Source organism: Mus caroli, chromosome 14 (assembly GCF_900094665.2).
Source record: "Mus caroli chromosome 14, CAROLI_EIJ_v1.1, whole genome shotgun sequence".
NCBI classification, from domain to species: domain Eukaryota; kingdom Metazoa; phylum Chordata; class Mammalia; order Rodentia; family Muridae; genus Mus; species Mus caroli.
The window spans coordinates 13,985,122-14,006,348 of NC_034583.1; the positions used below are offsets into that span (position 1 = coordinate 13,985,122).

The 21,227-nt window shown below is 40.3% G+C and overlaps 1 protein-coding gene across 2 annotated transcripts in view; it reads left to right on the plus strand.

The window, feature by feature from the left end:
- Positions 1–21,227, plus strand: part of Adk (adenosine kinase) — a 398,197-nt gene that overhangs the window by 166,816 nt on the left and 210,154 nt on the right. For both annotated transcript variants that reach the window (XM_021182427.2, XM_021182428.2), the window contains exon 5: positions 16,825–16,997. In XM_021182427.2, coding sequence (XP_021038086.1) covers positions 16,825–16,997 — 173 coding nt within the window. The remainder of the gene's footprint in view (positions 1–16,824; positions 16,998–21,227) is intronic.

Sequence of the window (21,227 nt, forward strand, 5' to 3'; positions counted from 1 at the left end):
GTCAGGCATGGTGATTCCACCAGAGGTTCTTTTATCCTTGAGAAGAGTTTTTGCTATCCTAGGTTTTTTGTTATTCCAGATGAATCTGCCGATTGCCCTTTCTAATTCGTAGAAGAATTGAGTTGCGTCAATTTTGATGGGGATTGCATTGAATCTGTAGATTGCTTTTGGCAAGGTAGCCATTCACAGCATTTTATAATGTCTAAATTTTATATGATTTTTGTACAACTCTGGCTATTTGAAATACTATTGAATTGTTCACTTTAAATGAGCATGTAAACTATTGCAGAAAAGCTGTTTAGCCTTTATATTTATATGATCTAATTCATATAGTGAGATTTTATACTTGTGTGATTCTTTTTCTTACCATAATACATTGTTCCTTTGCAAGTTTTTTATTCATTTCATTATGTATATCTTGATAATATTGCAAAATATTTACTTTTACAGTGCCACCACCGTCTCAAGTGAAAAATCTTGAAGTAGTGAGAACCTTGTTGTGGTAGATGTGGCTTTTACATGGTTATCATTTTTAAATGAAAGCTCTAGTTTTATTATTAGCAATAAACCTTGACAGTATTTTTTTTTAAGTGAAAGGCTTACTTTTTCCTTTTCCAAGAACATGTCTGAGTCTGAGTAACGATCACTTGCCTGCCAGTCATAATTTCAAGTTGAAGTGATTTACCTCGGGAGAGCAGCTCCTCACCTAGAATCTCATCCCCACGGGTGTTTTCCTCAGGAAGGTGTTGGGCTTCATTCTCCGTTCCTGTTTCCCACTCGGAAGGTGCATTGGAGGATCAGTATTTAGTAAACCTCCATGATTTGTACTGCCTCTTGCAGAATTAATGTCTTCATGTGAAAACACGGTTGTACAGAATCCCTGGAGTTGTAGTGGGACTCCATCCCATCGCCATCACTTTCCTAAGCACCAGCATGAATTTGGGCTATGAAAGCCCATGCATCTACATCGACAAAACATAGGCAACATCTCAGTAGTGTGCACATTGAGTTGCAGGTGGATTGTCCTGACAAATTGTCTGCCTGATCTACAGAGCCCCCCTTCGAGATTTACTATTACCCCGTGGGTTGCTTTTGTTCCCTTTTGTCTGTCTCTACAAACTCTCCAGGTCTCTTGCAGTTGTATCTGCAAAAGTACCCTAATACAGTTCTATGCATTTGAAACCATCTCACCTTTCTCTGGATGTTCACAGCATCCTGCTCCTCCATTCTTACAGAATCTTTACCTCACGCATAGAACTGACATTAAAGCTACACTCAGACTTCCTCTACCTTAAAGACTCAGCCCCAGGACTTGTGGATTCTGCCTCCATAAACTGTTGTCTTTCCTCTGTTTGCTGCCTTCATGGAGTCCATGGTGGGCGGGATCCCTTTCCTCCCTATAGTACCCGCTAGCCTGGACTTGTTCTTCCTCCTCTGGCCTTTACAGGTACTGCATGCCTATGATGCACACATGCACATACATCTTAAAAACTATATTTTTCAATTAAAATAGACAAGTTCAGCCGGTTGGTGGTGGCACACACCTTTAATCTCAGCACTTGGGAGGCAGAGGCAGGCGGATTTCTGGGTTCAAGGCCAGCCTGGTCTACAGAGTGAGTTCCAGGACAGCCAGAGTTACAGAGAAAAACCCTGTCTCGAAAAACAAAAACAAAAAACCAAACCAAAACAACAATAAAAAAGAAGTCACGATGAAAAAAAATAAACAAGTTCACAGGGCTCCTAATGGTGATTGATTTATTCCTTGTATTGTTCCACATTCTTTATGTCTTTAGGATCCCCTTGTTTCTCAGTGACTGTGACATTCTACGTTTACCCTTTTAATAGTTTACTCCTTCCCTAGCCTTAGAATAGAGAATTGCATAGATCTCAATGCTGTTCGACAGTGGGAGTGACACCATGCAATGTCCAGTAATGTAAACATCTGATATTTAGCATAATATTTTAATCTTGTGTAATAAAATCCCATTTTAGCAGCAGTGATAGATATTATCAAAGTAAGCTTTCATTGCCTGTTAAAATATTTATAATTTCTCATTTTTAGTGTTTCAAGCAATATTATTCATCACATAACAATCATTTTCTGTGTGCTGAAAGCTAAGATACATTAGTAAATAAAAACAAATTTTTAATTTCCTGAACCTCAAATTCTTCTAGGGGAGAAGATGATGTAATGGTTAGAGACATATGTAGATTAGAAGGTTGATCCTGAGGGCCAGGGAGATGGAAGGAGGCCACAGACTTTATAAGATGTTCTCTGACTTCCATACCGTTGCAGTGATACTAAGTCAAACACACAAGCACACACCAATTACATTCAAAAAATTATTCATTTATTTATTTCTGTTTCTGTCTGAGAGCATGTGTGTGTTCGTAGTTGAGTGTGAAGCTCGAAGGTCTTGGCTTCCTCAGAGCTGGAGTTGCAGCCATTTTCACGACAGCTGGCCTTGGGTGCTAGGATCTGAGCTCCTGACCTCAGCAGTTGCACGTAGCTGATGAGCCGTTTCTCAGGGGTGTAAATTAAAGATGATAAGAACTGGGGACAAACAGCAGAAAGAAACCATGGGAGTATTAAATGAAAAGGAACATTTTATAGCATAAATATTCCGATGGTGTGATCCGATAAAGAGTTTAGCGAAGTCTAAGTCATGCACAGTACTTAGTGACGCTCCAGTCAAGGGTCAGTGCTTGCTAAAGAAGAGCTGAGCTGGCTTGCCTAGCTTCAGAACCCTCGCAGTTCAGTTCATTTGGAACCAATATCGTCGTCATTGTCTTCATCATCATACAGTTATTATTACCATCAACAGTAAGAGGGGTTGAGGCTGAGGCAGTCCTGGTGGCGTAGAGCTCTGGAAGAGCCTCCTAGGCTTCTGTGGTTCTTGCCTCTTGCCAAGCAGCAGCACTGCAGAGCTTAGAGCAATGAATGGAGTTGGAAGCAACGGGATTTGGAACCTGTTGTAGTGGAGTTGACAAGGTAGGGTAGCATGGATGGAGAGTAACAATGGAGTTAAGGAAGAGCAGTCAAGATCTAGAAACAGTTTAAGGATAAATCTCGGGCTTTTCCGTCGGACTAGATGTGAAATGTGACTAACACCCTCCCTTCCTCTGTAATCCTATTTCATGAAATAGCAAAACAAATCCTTTCTTATGTTTGATAAGTTAATGTTCTTTAAAATAATTCCCTGGCATCCTATTATAGTCTGATAAAATTTATATTCTTACCATACCAGCAAGGCCCACATACCTAGAACCTCCTGGGGGTCTTTTCTAGCTTATTTTCGTATTTCATTAGCTCTACTGGTTTTCAGTCATTTTAATGGGATATCATTGTTTAACTTTGAAGAAAAAGAACACTGTCCCTTTTCTTGGTTCAGGAAGTTCCTTAGACTCATTTTTTGCCTGATGTTCTCTTTTGCATATTTACATATTTACATAGTTTATGTCTACTGTGCTTTCCTGGGCCTGTCTCTTCATAAGCTTTAATGGGGTTTTCATACTTGGTATCCTTACTCATTTTTGTGATTGATAATGTTTGAGTTTTGTTTTGTTTGTTTTGCAAGCATCTGTGTGTATATTTACTTGCGTGTCACAGTACATGTGTGGAAGCCAGAGGACAACTTGCAGGAATGAATTTTCTCCGTCCGTCTGGGTCTCGGGTCCTCAGGCTTAGCTGACCTGCTGCTTTACCTATTGAGACATTTCTCAAGTCCTTTGGTTATACTGTGAGATAAGATAAGGCTATGTTAGCCAGGCCGGCCTTGAATTGGCAGCAATCATGGTGCCTCAGCCTCCTAATAGATTTGGCTATCAGGCACGCATCACCGTGCTTGGCTTTTGCTTGCTTGCTTGTTTCTTTGCTCTGTCTGGTATTTAGAATCTCTATGACATAGGAAAAGGCTTCATAGTGTGTGTTCCTATGACAACACTGTGCCTAAGCCTAGAACACATTCTATAAATGTCCTCAGATTGAATTGGCTGACGCAATTAATGAACAAATGAACAAATAATAGTTACATCACAAGCTGAATTGCAGTCCAGGACTCTCTAACTTGGATGTCAGTTCAACTTTGTCATTTTGTTATTTTCTTTTCCTAATTAGTCACTTCATATAGTATTGTCAGATGGTCATGAGTGACATTTACCACAAAAATATTTGTTCATTCAAATCCCCTCCATTGTTAATGGCTAGAGAGACAAATCCCTAAGTTTTAGAAAATAACTGTCCTTACACAGTCCTGCTGTGAAGAATCATGTCAAAGGAAATGTGAAACCGAAGCTTTGGATGTGCCCCATCCCCAGCACAGTTCCCTCTTGAAGCTATAATCCCAAAGGAAGGGAAGCAAAGAGAGAAATCTACGGTGCAAGTTCAGGTTTGCTACTATAAGTGTTCAAGAAAGGACAGTTACCATGGCAACAAATGCATGAATTTCAAGTGGAAAATTTTCAGCATATGTGACTGATAAAATTGTGGCATCCTGATTCTTTCTAGTATAGGATTGTTCCTTATCTGCAGAAAATATCCTGAATACCCCTAATGAAATTAAATTTAAATGTTTTTTCACATTTCTGTGTGTCTTCACATTTGTGCCATTTATGTGAGGAGGTGAGAGGACATCCTAACCTCCGTGATGGGGATTCCAGGTATCAAACCCAGATCATCAGGGTTGGTACAAAGGTACTTTACACTCTGAGCCATTGCATTGTCCCTAAAATTAATGTAAATTTCTATGACACTGTTTTATGGAGGTTTTTTAATACTCAAGAATTATATTCAAGAATACCCTCATAAATATACTGTGTCTAAAGTCAAATATTTGGATTACTATCTATTGCTGGGGAGATGGCTCAGTGATAACGTGATTGCTGTGGAAGTGTAAGGACCTGAGTTTGGCTGCCCAGAGCCTGCATGAAAGCAGGCAGCATGCATCTGTAACCCTGTGGAGCCTGGGGCACTCGGAGCAAGTGACTCCCAATGGCTCACTTCCCATTTTAGCTGAAATGTCAAGCTCCAGGACTGGTGAGAGACCCTGTCTCAAAGGAGGAAGGTGACAGCCAATAGAGCAGGACACTCTTGTCAAGTTCTAGCCTCCACGTGTACATACATGCATAGACAGTCCATCCACACACACATGCTCTCACATGCATACTACACAGACACAATTTCAAAAATAAATAAAGATTACTTCAGTTATCTATACTAGACACTTGCTAAATAAGATGATCAATGCTTTAATGTCTTTAGTCTTCTTGGTCATAGGAAACGACTTGGCACTCTATAGATTCTCTTGTCGTAAATGCTTTCCCACCCCAGCTCAGGAAAGCTGTTAAGCTGTAAGTGCTCTGTCATATTTACAGCCTTTTATAGTAGAAGAGAACAGCAGTCGGCAATGATGAGGGAAAACGATGGCAGGTAGACTTAAAACACCATAAAGCACAGGCGATTGTGTTTAATGCCTCGAATTGAATCCTTTCTGAATGAAATGATCAGCCATATGTGCCACTCTCGTGGACCCTGTAAGAAGAGGAGAAATGTGCCCTAATGCTAACTGTGCATGAAATTGCAGTGTTAGGAGATATTGACCAGATGTTTCAATCTCGACAAATAGCTTGTTATGTGACTGAGTGAAAATATCTTTTGCTGCTTTGATCACATACACCTTGAAGGAAGGGGTAATTTAATAGAGACTGTCATAGTTCATCATCGTCAATAAACTTTGGCTTGACCTTTGCCTTCTGTTTTTGATGTTTCTGCTGATAGGTGTTGATGAGCAGATGTTGACTGCCTTGGGGTTTTGGCTTTTTATAAACTGTGTGCTAGGAATGGTAAAGGAGAGGGTCCTTCTTTCCCCCCCTTTCTCCCTGGTTGCTAGTTAGTTGCTTCCTTGGATGTTGCAGGGTTTCTGGGCAGATCCCTCTTAGAGAAATACTCACTTCAGAGGACCACGTATTGCCCTCTAACCATCTCTTCATTTCCTGTCCTAGCTGGCATAGTTTCCATTTGCTATCATCAGTTTTTATGGTGATTTACCTTACATCAAGGCTAGCTTTCTGTATTCTGTATAGCTGGAAGTGATAGATCCCTAGAACAGCATTTTGATTTCCTAAAGCATATGGTTAAGGCCTGTGGTGGCTAGAGAGTGAGTGACTTGCACAAAGTCATAGGTGACTCCCTCCTAGGCCTGTTGTGCACTCTGGGTCTGATAGCGCTCCTTCCAGGGTGCTTTTCTTCTCTTGAAATTTGTTAAACTTCTATTCTTTTTAGTTGTGTAGAGGGATATGCACATATGAGCACAGGTGCCTACAGAGGCCAGTGGTGTCAGATCACCTGCACCTGCAATGACAGGTAGTTGTGAGCTGGCTGATGTGGGTGCTGGACACCTAACTTGTGTCCTCTGTACAAGCAGTGTGTGCTCCTAACCACCTTATCTCCAGCCCCACGATGTTTTTCCTCATGAAGGGTGAGGATTATCTGGATACTTTCTAAAGTCAGTCATGCTTGCTTGCTATCTCCCCTCTCGAAGTATTTACTTACTAACACTGGGGACCTTATGTTTAGTGTTCGGGTTCAGTGAGCTAAGAGAATACATGAAACACCATCATGACACACAACACATATGAAGTATTCAAACTTCAAATTTTGTGGACCCAGCCATTGACCTGAGGGCCTGATACAGGCTAAGGAATGGTCTCCCACAAAGGCACAGCCCCTTCCAAATAATCAGTAATTAAACTCACAATTATTGTTGTTGCATGCAATTATTGGCAAAACATAGCATTTTAAGGAATGCCTTTAATATTTAATTTGGCTCAATTTTTCATCTGAAGAAAATATTTTAAATATATAAATGAAAAATTATGGGTTTTAATAATTGCATTTAAATTAGGAAAAGTATGTAGTAAAATTAAAAGTCCTTTAGGATTTAAAGTATTAAATGTTACCCAGCATCTGCTTTCATGTGAAGCTGCTTGTGTGTCCCTTCCGTAAGAGGTACCGTCTAGCCAGGACACACGCTTATCATCCCAGTTCTCCTAAGGCTAAGGGAGGAGGCTTTCTACAAGTTTGAGGCAACCCGGGGCTATATAATCAGTTTAGGGCTAGATTGTGCTATACATAGGGACACCCTATAAAACGAACAAAAAAGCCAATTTTTTTCCTATAGTATAAGATTTAGCAGTGTAGAGGGACTTAACACTTTCAGCTAGCCTGTGGAAAATCCTGTTCTGAATTCTGATTCTAAAGAAAACAGTACATGCCTTAGGCAATCTATTTGATTCATCTTAACAAAAGAGAACTTCATTATGTACAAGCAAGAAAGCAATGTCAAAAAATAGTGGTAAGAATCGTTTTGTAAATCTTGGTAGGATAGATGTAGAAAGCTATATTGCCCTCTTGGTAGAAATCTTGACACTTGAAGGATTCTGGTGAAAGTGGGATTTATTAAAACTTACAGCTATGTGGTCCTCCCCACCACCCCAGAGGCTATTGGCTACGAGCCCACAAGGACAAAGGGAATATAGTTGAGGAACATGGTTCGGGTGGCCCGTGAGTCTGACAGAAATGACAGAATTCTGGCATGAGCTGCAGAGGCAGCCCAACTGTTGGGGTGGATCAAGGGAGGGCTCTATCGCTTTTGGGAACGGGGTAGGGATTTCCAGAGTGGGTATGTAGCATTGACTATAGCAAGGGTACCTAAGAATGCCTCCTTTGCATGGAGAGGCTTGCCAGGAATTCTAGGTGCTTGCTGAACAGGTTTTTTGGAGAAAGAAAGTTGAAGCTGTAATCTCACCAAGACTACCAGGTAGAGGGTGTGAGGCGTACAGGCTCTCCAGACAGGGTCAGAAAAAAGGAAGCCCTGCTGGGAAAGGGTGTCTTCCATTTCGTGCCAAGATTAGAGGATCTATCTGGACATGGTAGACTGGGACTTTAATTAGCACGGTTTTCCCACACAGCCATACCATACAATGTACTTTTGTTGTTATTGGTTTGGATTGGGTTGTTTTGTTTTTTGTTTTTCTTTTTTCATCATTATATTTTGAGGATAAATCCTGGCTGCCTATTTCTGTTCATTCATCTTTTATTAATTCAATGAAAATTTCAGATGATATAAGCTGTTGTTGACAATCATAATTTAGGAGCTGGGAGATGGCTTATTGGTTAAGAGTGCTGCTCGTTCAGAGTTCCCAGCACACAGATGGAGCTACTCACAAGCACTTGTGACTCCTGCTCCAGGTGATCAGGTGCCCTCACTGGACCTCAAGAGCAACCTGCACTCTCTCACATAACCTCACACAGACACACAAGTATGCACATATATAAAATATATTATTTACACAGTATTTTTAAATGAGATTAAATTTCTTTCAGTAAAAAAAAAAAAAATTATTTTCCTTGATAGTTTTTGCAGTCCTGTGGCCTTGTTTTGTTTGAACAGAAGACATGATCCTTCCTGGTGTTTCTGTAGTCTGTCTCTATTCCCTTTGTCAGTGCTCCTCCGTCAATAGCTGTTCCCTGTAGTAATTGCATGCAGTCTCTGAACCCAAAGTTAAATGCCAAGTGTCTGGGTAAGAAGTAACCGAGTCGCTAACAGTGTTCACCATGCAAAGCTAACGACATGAATTCCGTTTCAGAACCTGTTTAAAGATCGGAGATAACTGGATGCCTAGCGCTGTGCTCTGACCTCTGCATATGTGCATGCGTGCATACTCTGCATACGTGCATGTACAAACACCATGCACATCCAAAATAGTAACCTTTGAAATAAGAAAGAAAGGTGCTGTTAATGATGCTGATAGTGTAATTGCAACCGTAGTAATTATAATAATTAAAATTTGTTCTGTCAACTTTGATTGCCAGATTCTATATTGAACCCTGAATCAACATACGGAGTTATATTTTCAATGTCTTCTCTTGTGTTCTGTAGCATACTAAAAAAGTAAACCAAAACTGGTCTTTAAAAAGACAGAAATATTTGTGCGTGTTTGGGTGTGTGTGTGTGTACATGCATGTGATTATTTCGGTGTGGCTCTTTGAGTGAGCACAAGCCATGATGTAATAGAAAAGTCAGAGAATAACTTTCAGTGGGCTTCTAATGGGAGTTTTGAAAGTTAAGCGCATATCATCAAACTGGAACAGTCACTTTAACCTGCTAAATTAACTTCACACAGTGAGCCATTTAATCATCCCCAGCACTGTTTGTTTAGATGAAATTAAATATTTTATTATAAGACCTCCTTGTTATAGTTTTATATTAAGAAGTACAAAAATCCTCTCAGAATACTGGGTTTTAGCTTTCTTGGTCCACCATCCTCTGCCTCCCACATCACACTTTCTTAACTCTTCCTTTTTTCCTTTAAAAGATGTGTATGCCCTGATTCTCACTCACCATTGAAGCTTAGGGGAGCTTGTCCTTCCTGCTTTCTAAGTTCTACTTGAGGCTTTTGCAACAAAACATTAACAGAGGGATTAAATCAACGTGAGTATTGTAGGGCAGAGTAGAAATTTGGACCAATCCAGCAGCTACTAACAGATGTGATTGTTTTTACATGAGCTTTGATGAGACGTAAGAGGTTGTCAGAAAACAATAAAGGAAAAAGGAGTTTGAACAAAAATTAATAAATAAAAAAATTTGACAAGACTTCTCTGTTCATCTCAGTCTCCCTCCTCTTCAGAGACTGAAAGTAGCAGGTAGACATTTAGATTTGGAAACGCAAACCACAGGTCTTTCAGCTGAGCCAAGAACGTGTGTTGAACAGGAAAGTCACTAAGGAAAACTAATTCATAATAACAAGGAGTCTGCTGTGGCATTGCCCGATATCAGCATCCAGAGTCGGCCTTGGAAAAGCCTTACTGAAGAGAATGAGACAGCCATACCAGGGTCCCTGCTGGCATATGCAATAGTGTCTGTGTTTGGTGGCTGATTATGGGATGGATCCCCAGGTGGGGCAGTCTCTGGATAGTCCATCCTTTCATTTTAGCTCCAAACTTTGTCTCTGTAACTCCTTTCATGGGTATTTTGTTCCCTATTCTAAGAAGGAATGAAGTATCCACCCATTGGTCTTCCCTCTTGATTTTCTTGTGTTTTGCAAATTGTATCTTGGGTGTTCTATGTTTCTGAGCTAATATCCACTTATCAGTGAGATAAGTGCATATCTAATGACTTCTTTTGTGATTGGGTTACCTCACTAAGGATGATATCCTCCAGATACATCCATTTGTCCAAGAATTTCATAAATTCATTGTTTTTAATAGCTGAGTAGTACTCCATTGTGTAAATGAACCACATTTTCTGTATCCATTCTGTTGAGGGACATCTGGGTTCTTTCTAGCTTCTGGCTATTATAAATAAGGCTGCTATGAACATAGTGGAACATGTGTTCTTATTACCAGTTGGAACTTCTTCTGGGTGCTCACAGTCATCTATAAGATGAAACACAGGGCCCCCAATGGAGAAGCTAGAGAAAGCACCCAAGGAGCTGAAGGGGTCTGCAACCCTATAGGTGGAACAACAATATGAACTAACCAGTACCCCCCGGAGCTTGTGTCTCTAGCTGCATATGTAGCAGAAGATGCCCTAGTCGGCCATCACTGGGAAGAGAGGCTCCTTGGTATTGAAAACTTTATATGCCCCAGTACAGGGGAATGCCAGGGCCAAGAAGCGGGAGTGGGTGGGTACCGGAGCAGGTTGTTGGGAGGGTATAGGGAACTTTCGGGATAGCATTTGAAATGTATATAAAGAAAATATCCAATTTAAAAAAAAAAAAAAGAATGAGATCTAAAGGCTGGGAATGCAGCTCAGTGTTGCACACACTGAGGAGATGTGTACTCTGTAATCCCAGCACTTGGAAGGTGGAGAATCTACCTGGCCAATGTCATCCTTGGTTGCATAGGGAGTTCTAGGCCAGCTTGGGATACAGAGATACATGAGTGTGGGAAGAGAAGGAAAGTAGGAAGGAAAGGCAAGAGAGAGGATAGGAGGGAAGTAGAGGGAATTCTAAACTGGAACATAGAACAGGGAAGGGATCAGAACGGAGTGCTGAAGCTGGCCTATGTGCTCATTAACTGGAGGTTCTTTAATGAAGCTGCTTGTGTTAGCGACCTGCTCTGTTGAGGAGAGAACATTTTAGGGCGCTCCCTCAATGTATAGTAGATGGAGAGATATCAAAGCTGAATCCAAGGGAATGCCTAAAAAGTATGTGGTTGTGTTTCTTCTAGAGGATGAGAGTTAAGGGGCTGTTAATGGTTGCTTTATCAGGACATGTTCTTGAGAAGCTGGAAATGTCCTGGAGTTTGACAATCAAAATGGTCACATAACCTTCTCACATACAGGGGAAACGTTATAGTATATATGAATATGTTTCCATTCAACATGAAAGAACCCTGTGCACTGTTGGGTGGAGCATGTCTGCCCACTGAGCCTCCCTGCCCACCTTGCTCTCAGCCTTAGCTGCTGTTCGTCATCTGAAGGATACTTACTATTATTCCCCAGTTTTGACATTCCATTCCTTTCAGCTGTGCTTTTCAATTTTCCTGAAGTGCCTCCTGGTTTTTTTGTCATAAAATTTCCTGAGTCTGGCTTATCTTTCAACTATTCTAGTTTCTATGAGTCATTCTTCATCATTTAATTATGAATTAAATTAAAGCATATGGCATTATCTTAAAAGTGACGGGCTCTCCGGCATCGTCGGCAGTTATAGTTCTCTAAATATTGCAGTTGGGTGAAGACAGAATTCATCTGAAAGGTGCAGTTAATATTAATAGAAACCTTTGAATGTGTTGTTAAAGACTCTTAATGTGAAGCTCAATATGTCATTTATTCGGCACCTACTTAAGGTTGGTTGTGAATTTACTCTGTCTGGTTCCTTTCGTTACTCAGACATGGGCTTTATAATCACACTCATTTGCTGAGAAACTGCCATGTGCTGTATTACACCTACAGGATAATGGCTACCCTCTGCTTAGTCATAGTTAATCGTCTGCCAGACACCTAGATTTTGCACTAGATTCTTCCTTCCTTAACAGTTGCTCCATCATTACACTTCTCATATTCCTTTACTTATCTTTTTGATTAGTTTTTGTTAACATGCGTCCTCGCTTCCCAAGCTGTGCTCTTGTAGGCCCACTATTGTAGCAAACTTACCCAAAATCCCCTGAATGTTTGTGAGACTGCTGTGCGACCTACTGAACTAACAAGGCTCCTTCCGCAGGATAGTTTAGTTTTACAAGGGGAGCACAACGGCACAGCAAGAACCAGTCCTTCAGAACGTTCCCCTTTAGTGTTAAACCAGTGCATTGCTTCCAATTCCTTCCTAAGAACTTTGCAAAAACAAATGTATTTGTTTCAGTGGTTAAAAGGCGGTACTTAACAGTCAAGGTGAAGTGATGAGCAAACGTGCTGGTGAGCAGTCTAGGCCTCAGGCTGTGTGGGTTTGCAGTGCCCATGAGATACCTGTTAGAAAAATTGAATTTTTGGTTGGATTTAGGAACACCATAATAAGACTCATAAAATACACTGTATGCTATGCTGTATGCCTCTCTTTGAAGTTCATCGCCAGTTCCAATAACACAGACATAACTTTTAAAGATAATTGATGAGATCACATATCTTTGGAAACCTTTTGTTAACCCCTCATTGCAATTAATATCTCTCCTAGCTGTTTGTGATAATATCTTGGTGTTTCTGACATTATTTAAGTTCAATTAAACTAATTCAGGTATTTATACCAATAACGACTACATTTTCTGTTGTAGCTATGCCTTTCTAATTGTTACAGTATCCACAAGATCATATATTTTATAATTAAAGAATTTAGACTTTAACAGCATTGATATCTCTCAGAGTGATACACATCCTATCTTTTGCACATCTCGCTCCTTGTCCATATTTCATTAATTATGGAATCAGCTTCTTCATTCCCTTAGGTATCCTATTGAGGCTTGGTTAGGATTGCATTGAAACTAGGTATCATTACCATGCTACCTTCCTTCTGAGTCATAAACGAGCATCTATTCATGTCAGGTAGGATACCGAGGACAAACAGCAGATCAACAATAACAATTCTATCAGAGTACAGCTAGACAAAGTAAGAGCTTCTAGGGCTCACTTCTAGGAGCATGGGGGAGGGTTACCTCTGGAAGTGTCACTAAAATGTCCCATTCGGGGTAGATGACAGGTGGGAGTGCTTTTGGGAAAGCTATGTATTTGGAGAGATTAATCTTCCACATCCTCTCTCCTCTGTAACAGTGGTTCTCAGCCCTGTAATACACTTCCTCATTTGTGGCGACTCCCCCATCATGAAATTATTTCTGTCACTACATCATAACTGTAATTTTGCTAGTTATGAACAGTATGTAAATATCCTATATAAAGGATATCTGATATGTGACCCCCAGTGAAAGGGTCATTTGACCTCCACAGGGGTCACGACCCACATATTGAGAAATGCTGCTCTAGAAACTTTATGCAGCCAAAGAAGATCTTAAACTCCAGATGTTCCTCCACTTCAACTGCTGGAATTACAAACATGTGCCACCATGCTTACTTTCATAGTTTTTTATTCAAGAGTATTTACGTAGATTCCTCATGAGTCCTTGCATTACTGAAGGATGCATGGGTTCTATGTAGCTAGAATTGTAAGGGTAACTACATTACCTGTATTCCTTTTAGTGTATCCTGTATTCCTGTATTACTGTATCCTGTATTCCTTTCAGTGCTTACTAGTGTATGCTAATTTCAGTGGGAGAAGCAGTCAGACACTCGCATCCTGGTAGTACATATGATGTCAAGGTCCCATCAAGGTTCCCTCCGTCAGAGGCCCTGCTTACTATCTGAGACCCCTGTGTGTATATCTTTATGGTTTTGTTTCCAGCTGTCCACAGTGCATGGGTACTTTCTCCACATCCTCACCAATACTTCTTATTTTCTCCTCTTTTCTTAGTGTCATGACTAGTATTAAGTAACATCTGATTATGCTTTTTTTGTTTGTTTGTTTCATTTTGTTTTGTTTTCCAGGTGGTTAGTACTGTTGAGCGTCTTCATGTGCACATTGGCCATTTGGATAATTAGAAACACACCTGTTCAACACTTTTGGCCATATTTCATTCAGGTTATTTGTTTCATTGTGGTGTTTTAGAAGTTTGTTAGTATTCTGGATATTAACCTCTCATCAGATATATAACTGCCCTTTTGCCTTATTAATCATTCCTTTTGCTGTTCAGTAGGTCTCATTTGTTGTTGTCATAGTTATCTACTTTTGCTTTATTTGACTTTTTTGTTTGTTTGAATTCCTTAGAAAATATTGAAAAGTTCCATGTCTGGAGGCTTTCCTGTGATATTTTTATCCTTGAGTTTCCTCTTTTATAACTTTTCTATCTTCACAAGATATCCTAGAGAATTGTCTACACACACGAATCCTTTTCGTTTTGTTATTGTTGCTATTGTTTGGGGGGGCTTGTTTCTGAGGTGGGGTTTGAAACCTTTGTCCATATAGATGCCTAAGCTTTACCCCTAAGCTGTATCCCTTAGTTTTGGTTTCCTTGTGGAATCTAGGCTGGCCTTGAACTCATCCTGTTTCCCCAGATGTAATCCAGCTCTCCCCTCTCCTGCTCTCCCTCCAAAGGCTAGATTGCTCTCTTTCCCTTCCCTTGGTTCGTGTGTGAATATGGGTTTCTAGCAAACAGGTTCATCCAGTTTACTGAGTAAGGCTTCTGTGCACAGACTTTGTTATTTGTAACATTATTTCATTGTAAATAAAGTATAAATAAATAATTACATCTGTTCTGTTGTATGTTCATCTTGAGGATAAATCTCTAGAGAGAGTACTCTGTGTCATCAGGCGGTCACTTCTGCGGTCTTCTCTTACTATTTTGGTTATCTTCATTCCTTTATCTCTAAATGTATTCTGATACATTATACGTGTGTGTGTGTGTATTCATACATACTCAGTATTTGTATACTTACTTGTATCCATAACATATACTCAGTATTTCAAATTATGTTATTTTATTTATTATTATTGATATTTTATATGTGTGAGTGTTTTACCTTCATGTGTGTTTGTGCACCACAAGCATGTAATACCCATTGAGATCAAAAGGCATTGGATACAATGGAACTAAAATTATAGAGTTGTGAGCTGCAATATGGGTGTTGAGAATTGAACCTGGATCTGCAGCGATTGGTCTTAACCACTAAGCTATCTCCCCAGCCTCCTGTGTTGGAACTGTTTATTAGTTTATATACATAGAGTTTTTAACATCCTTATTTGAAATAAAAAGATGGTCTCTTTAGAATCACTAATAAAGTATGAGAAGCCTCAGGGACATGAGCTACATTAAAGAGTTCAAATCAACGAAACCCATGCATATTAAAAGAAATCCATTATGAATCATTTACAAGAAAAATACTAAAGTTTATAAGAATCACTTTAATGACATGATGAGATATTTGTAGTTAGAATTTTAACACGTCTATCTTTACAAAATTTTAATATTCATATATGCATATAATATTTTTGTAGCAAATATCCCCCAATTCTTTCCATTGCCCCACCACCACTTTTTGCTCTTACTTCATGTGCCCTCTGTACATGCGTAGGTGTAGGGCCTTCTATCTACTAAAGCATGAGTAGCCTCCCAGAGAGCATCCCCAAAGAAAGCTGACTTTTCCACCCCAGCAGTGATCAACTGCCGGTGGTTCTTCAGATAGTGGCGCTTCTTAAGCCCCTCACTCACCAGTACTGTGATTTTGTCAGTGTTGAGCTCCTGTGGGTCTTCCACACTCAGCAATAGCCATACTGAGTGTGTGCAGCAGCCCTGTCCTATGGAAATGCTTCCTATAGTCAGGGCTTAGAAATCCACCCTCTGTCCTGTTCTGAACACTTTTCTTTCTTTTTTGGAGTGGGAGAGGGGAGTTCTTTTTAAGATAGTCTCCTAGAACCTAAGCCATTTGCAAGTTTGAACATTTAACTCCTGGTTCTCCTGCCTCCATCTCCCAGGTGTTAAGAATTTTAGGCATGCACCATCATACTCAGGCACCATTTTGGTTTTGGTTTTGTTTTTCAAGACAGGGTTTCTCTGTGTAGGCCTGGCTGTCCTGGAACTTACTCTGTAGACCAGGCTGGCCTCGAACTCAGAAACCTGCCTGCCTCTTCAGGCACCATTTTAAATAGTAATTAAGTATGAGCATGTTTTAGCATAATTTATGTATAAATTATTTTAAGAAGTATAAAATATTGATTACTACAGCTTAAGTGTTGCTTATTGTATCTTGGATACTATGTTCAGTTTGAATATACACTGACTTATTTTATTTCAGTTAATCTTCACCTTCCCTATGAAGCATGTTTTTAATCATTTCCCCATTTTACAGATTAGAAAAGTAAGCTGTAGAAAGGTTAAGTGATGCCAAGATGGTGGCTTGTATTTGTAATCCCAGAATTTAAGAAGCTGAGACAGGAGCATAGCTGTGAGCTTTAGTTTAGCCTGTGTTCTAAAGTACATTGGTACTTAACTTTGATATACGTATAAGTAGCCAGCATTTGATTTAAAGTCCATATAACTTAAGCTTCTGAGTCCTAAAGACCTGTTATCTATGACTACCCACTGAAGTGGTCCACTCTGTATCTATCGCTCATGTAATAGAAGGATGTGTATGGCTGTTTTGTCAAGGTTTTTACTCTAAGCAGTAGTGCACCTGTTGAGGTTCTATTCATCGTCACTACAAAGCACATTTTTCATGCCAGCACCCGTGGCAGAGTCCTGAGCTCTCCATTCCGCTTCTGACCCGCCCATTCATTTTTGTTTTTCAGTGGCTGATTCAGGAGCCACACAAAGCAGCAACATTCTTTGGATGCATTGGGATAGATAAGTTTGGGGAGATCCTGAAGCGTAAGGCTGCTGACGCACATGTGGATGCTCACTACTATGAGCAGAACGAGCAGCCAACAGGAACTTGTGCTGCGTGCATCACTGGTGGCAACAGGTAAGTCACTACCAACCTGGAACACCCTCCCCAGAGATGTGTAGACACCAGCAAAATCGGAATTACAAACAGTTTGGACTGTTTGTAACTTCACCTTAATAAGCATTTTTAATGTTCAGCAAACCCTGAGTCATTTTAACCTTGTGTTTAATTAACTTTTGTACTATTTAAGAATTCCACGCATATACGTAATGTGTTTTATACAGGCCACTCCCCTATTCCTCTCCAGCCCCTCCCCTCCCCTGCTGCAGTGAGCAGTATCTCCCTTGCAACTTTGCATGCTCTGCTCTGTTATTGCTACTGATGCAGGAGAAAGCTTACATGCAGTTTCTGAAATTTAGATTTTTGAAAAGTATGTGTATGAGGGTTTTGCCTGTTTGTGTATATGTGTACCACATATGTACCTGATACCCATATTGGTCAAAAGAGGATGTCAGATCCCTTGGAACCAGAATTGTAATTTGTTGTAAAGCACTGTGTATGTGCTAGGAACTGAAATCCTAGGTCCTGTGTAAGAGTGACAACTGCTCGTATCTGTTGAGCCTTTTCTCCAGCCTACACGTTGTTTTGTAAGCCCATGAAAACCACTCAGTGCCACCTGCATGTGCACCGAATGGGAGTAGCTACTGTGAGAGGTATATCAGGGACCACATCCCTGAAGAAGACTGACTCTGCCTCCCCCAGCAGCTGTTAGTTAGCAGTGGCTTCTGAGCTAAGGCTGGGACTTTATGAGCCACCCCCCACCCCAAGCCCATTCTTGAACTGTGGCTCAGTTGATCTTGTGCAGGTCACATGCATACAGTTATACCCACTGTGAGTTCACATGTGTGTGTAACAGCTCCGTCATATCCAACAAATACTGTTTTAGACATCTGCTGCCTCAGGCTCTTAAAATCTTTTTACCTCCTTTTTCTTGATGGTTCCTGAGCCTTTGGCAAGGTGAGATAAATCTATTTAAACTCATTTATATATGTACATATATTTTGGGAACTTCTACACTAGTAGGTTTCCATATGGCTTTTTCAAAGGTCTTCACTATTGGTTATGCATCCCTACTCTCCCTCCTCTCCTAAGCTCTACCATCCTCCATCCTGTTTAACCCTTTCTGTTCCATTAATCTCACTCAGAATGATTATTTCCAGCTCCGCCCTTTTACCCATGAGTTTCATATTTTTTCTCTTTCTTTACAGCTGAAAAATATAGCACATTTTCATTTTCCACTAACCAGTTGATGGATACTAAGCCATTTCTACTCACTGCATCTTGTCAGTAGATCAATAGTGAACATGGATGAGCAAGTATCTATGTAGTAGGATATGGAGTCCTTTAGGAATGTGTGTGTTTGTGTGTGTGTGTGTGTGTGTGTGNGGTAGCTGTGCCGCATTTCTGCGGTGTAGACGTGCATTTCTAACATTATTAGCACCGTACTGGTGAAGCCTTCCTTCTTCTTTGCATGGGAAAAAAAAAATCACCTTTTTTTTTTTTTTTTTTTTTTTACTATTTTATTAGAATCCTCAGAAATTATCTACTTTAAATTTTAGTCCACTACAATATTTGCATTCTTTGTACTTGCTTTAGTTTGTTTGATTTTTTTGTTTTTTTTTTAGACAGAGCCTGCAGATACAATCCTGGTTAGCCTTGAATTTGCTACATGGATCAAACCAACATCAAACTTGTGTCTGTCCTTATACTTCTGCTTCCCAGTGTCACGATTATAGGTGTGCCATGCATGGCTGGGTCCCCTATACTTATACATATGTAATTTGTACTTCATCCTTCGTGCTGTTTTTCTATCCTGACCCAACCCCCTGTTGTAAGGTTGTTCAGTTTAGCATAAGATAGAGTCAGTTGGTATGAAGGGAACCTCAATTGAGAAACTGCCTCCTTCAGATTACCCTATAGACCTGTTCATGGGACATTTTCTTGATTAATGATTGATGTGAGTGGACCCAGCCAACAGTGAGTAGTGGCCCTAAGTTGTATAGAAATGTAGCTTTCAGAAGCAGTCTAGTAAGCAGGGTTCCTCCACAGCCTCTGCTTCAGTTCCTGCCTCCAGGTTCCTGCTTGTGTTTCTGGCCTATCTTCCCTCAGTGATAGATGGTCACCTGGAAGTGTAAGCCACATAAGCCCTTTCCCCTCCAAGTTTTTCTTGGTTTTGATGTTTAGAACAGCAAATAGAAAGTTAGGACAATTCCCTCTCTCACCTTCTTTATTTTGGCTTCTAGCAGAATCATAGTAAGACCTGACATGATTCTGGGTGCTGAGGACCATTGTGGACAGTAGTTATAAAATAGCGTTCGAAAATACTTAGGGACCAAAGTAAATTTCAAATCTTTGCTTTAATGTGGTTTGGTGGTGGTGTTCTGGTTGTGTGTGTGTGTGTGTGTGTGTGTGTGTGTGTGTGTGTGTGTGTGTCTGGATCTGTGTTATAGGTGGAGCATGTGGTAGATCTACTTCCAGCTCTTTGAAGACCCTCCACACTGATTTCCATAGTAGCTGCACCAACAGTGAATAAGAATTTCCTTTTCCCGACATCCACACCAGCATTTGTGGCCTGGTCATTTTGTTGTTGTTATTTTGTTTGCTTTGGTTTTTTGTTGTTTTAATCTTCACATTGTCATTGGGGTGGGGTGGGATTATTTTGTCTACTTTCAGTTTCAGTTTATTTGCAACAGTGTCTTACCCTGCAGGCCAGGCTGTCATGACTCTTGGCAGTCTTTCCACCATCACCTTCCTTGTATAGGAACTACAGGAGTGAGTGAGCCTTTGGGCCAGCTTCCTTTTTTGTTGTTTTTGTTTATTTATGTATCACGATGATGTATTTGTATGGTATGTGTGCATGCTGTCACACAAGTGTGGAGGCCAGTGAACAGCTTTGTGAAGAAGCTGTCTCTCTCCCACTGCCTTTATGATGGCTTCCTAGGATTGAAGTCAAGTGGTCAGGTTTCCATCATCAGGGGGGCTCCAGTAACTTCTGCTCTACCTCGCAGGAGTGCCTTTTGTGTTTCTAAGTTTGTGTTTAGTTAAACCTGCTTTTGAGTTCATGAGGTATGTTGAAGCTAAAGCTTGAGATTATCTATCAAGTCTCTACCTTGAATAATTAGATTTAGGAAAAGAAAATGTTGTGTTGGGGATTTTACATCATGTAATTTGCTGAACTCCATCAGAAGAGAAAGAATGATCTTGCCAGCATAACCTGATAACAGACTATGAGTATCTGCTTATAGAAGCGTGTGTGACACAAGGCTTCCACCACTGTTAAACAACACCAGTCTTGTATTGCACCACACAGGCAGCAACCAGGCCAGGTGTCTCGGCTCACACCTCTTGAGTTGCAGCATTTAAGAGGCAGAGACAGAAGAATCACAAGCTTGATATCCAGGATGAGCTTCAAAACCTGAATATGGAGATGGGATAGAGGTGAAGACACAGACACACACGCGCACACACACACTTTTTTTTTTTTCTCCAAAAGTCCATTTATTGTTCAAATGGCAAAGTGGTATCACGCTACAGTAATAGTACCCCCTGGGTTACTGTACAGAGAGGATCACTGGTGCTACTATTCTTGAAATCTAGAGAAAACAAAAGACATTCAGAAAAAGAGACAAACAACCAGAGGAGGTCACAGAGCTGCAGAGTGACTAACCTTGTCATTTTCACAGTCAAATACGTATATTAAAATGAATCGGAGAAGCCCCGATGCTATGTGCCAGGTAGACATAAAAAGAGCTGAAATGACTAGATCTTGATCTTGCCATGAGATTCTTTCAAACCCTTTCTGTTGCCTGAATATTGGACATGGAACAGAAACACTGTAGCATGGCCCCTAGTGACCCAGCATGGGTCACTAAGCAGTAAAATCTATAGAGCTGGCAGCTGGTGCTGTTAGTCCCAGCCCTCCTGTCTACCCAGTGTACTCAGTAGGAAGTTCTTCATAGCAATCTCTTATCTCTCTCAGGGCCTTCCATATATTGGTTTCCTTACCGTTTGGTAGCTGTGCCGCATTTCTGCGGTGTAGACGTGCATTTCTAACATTATTAGCACCGTACTGGTGAAGCCTTCCTTCTTCTTTGCATGGGAAAAAGAAAATCACCTTTTTTTTTTTTTTTTTTTTTTTATTATTTTATTAGAAGCCTTTGAAAGGATCTACTTTAAATTTTAGTCCACTACAATATTTGCATTCTTTGTACTTGCTTTAGTTTGTTTGATTTTTTTGTTTTTTTTTTA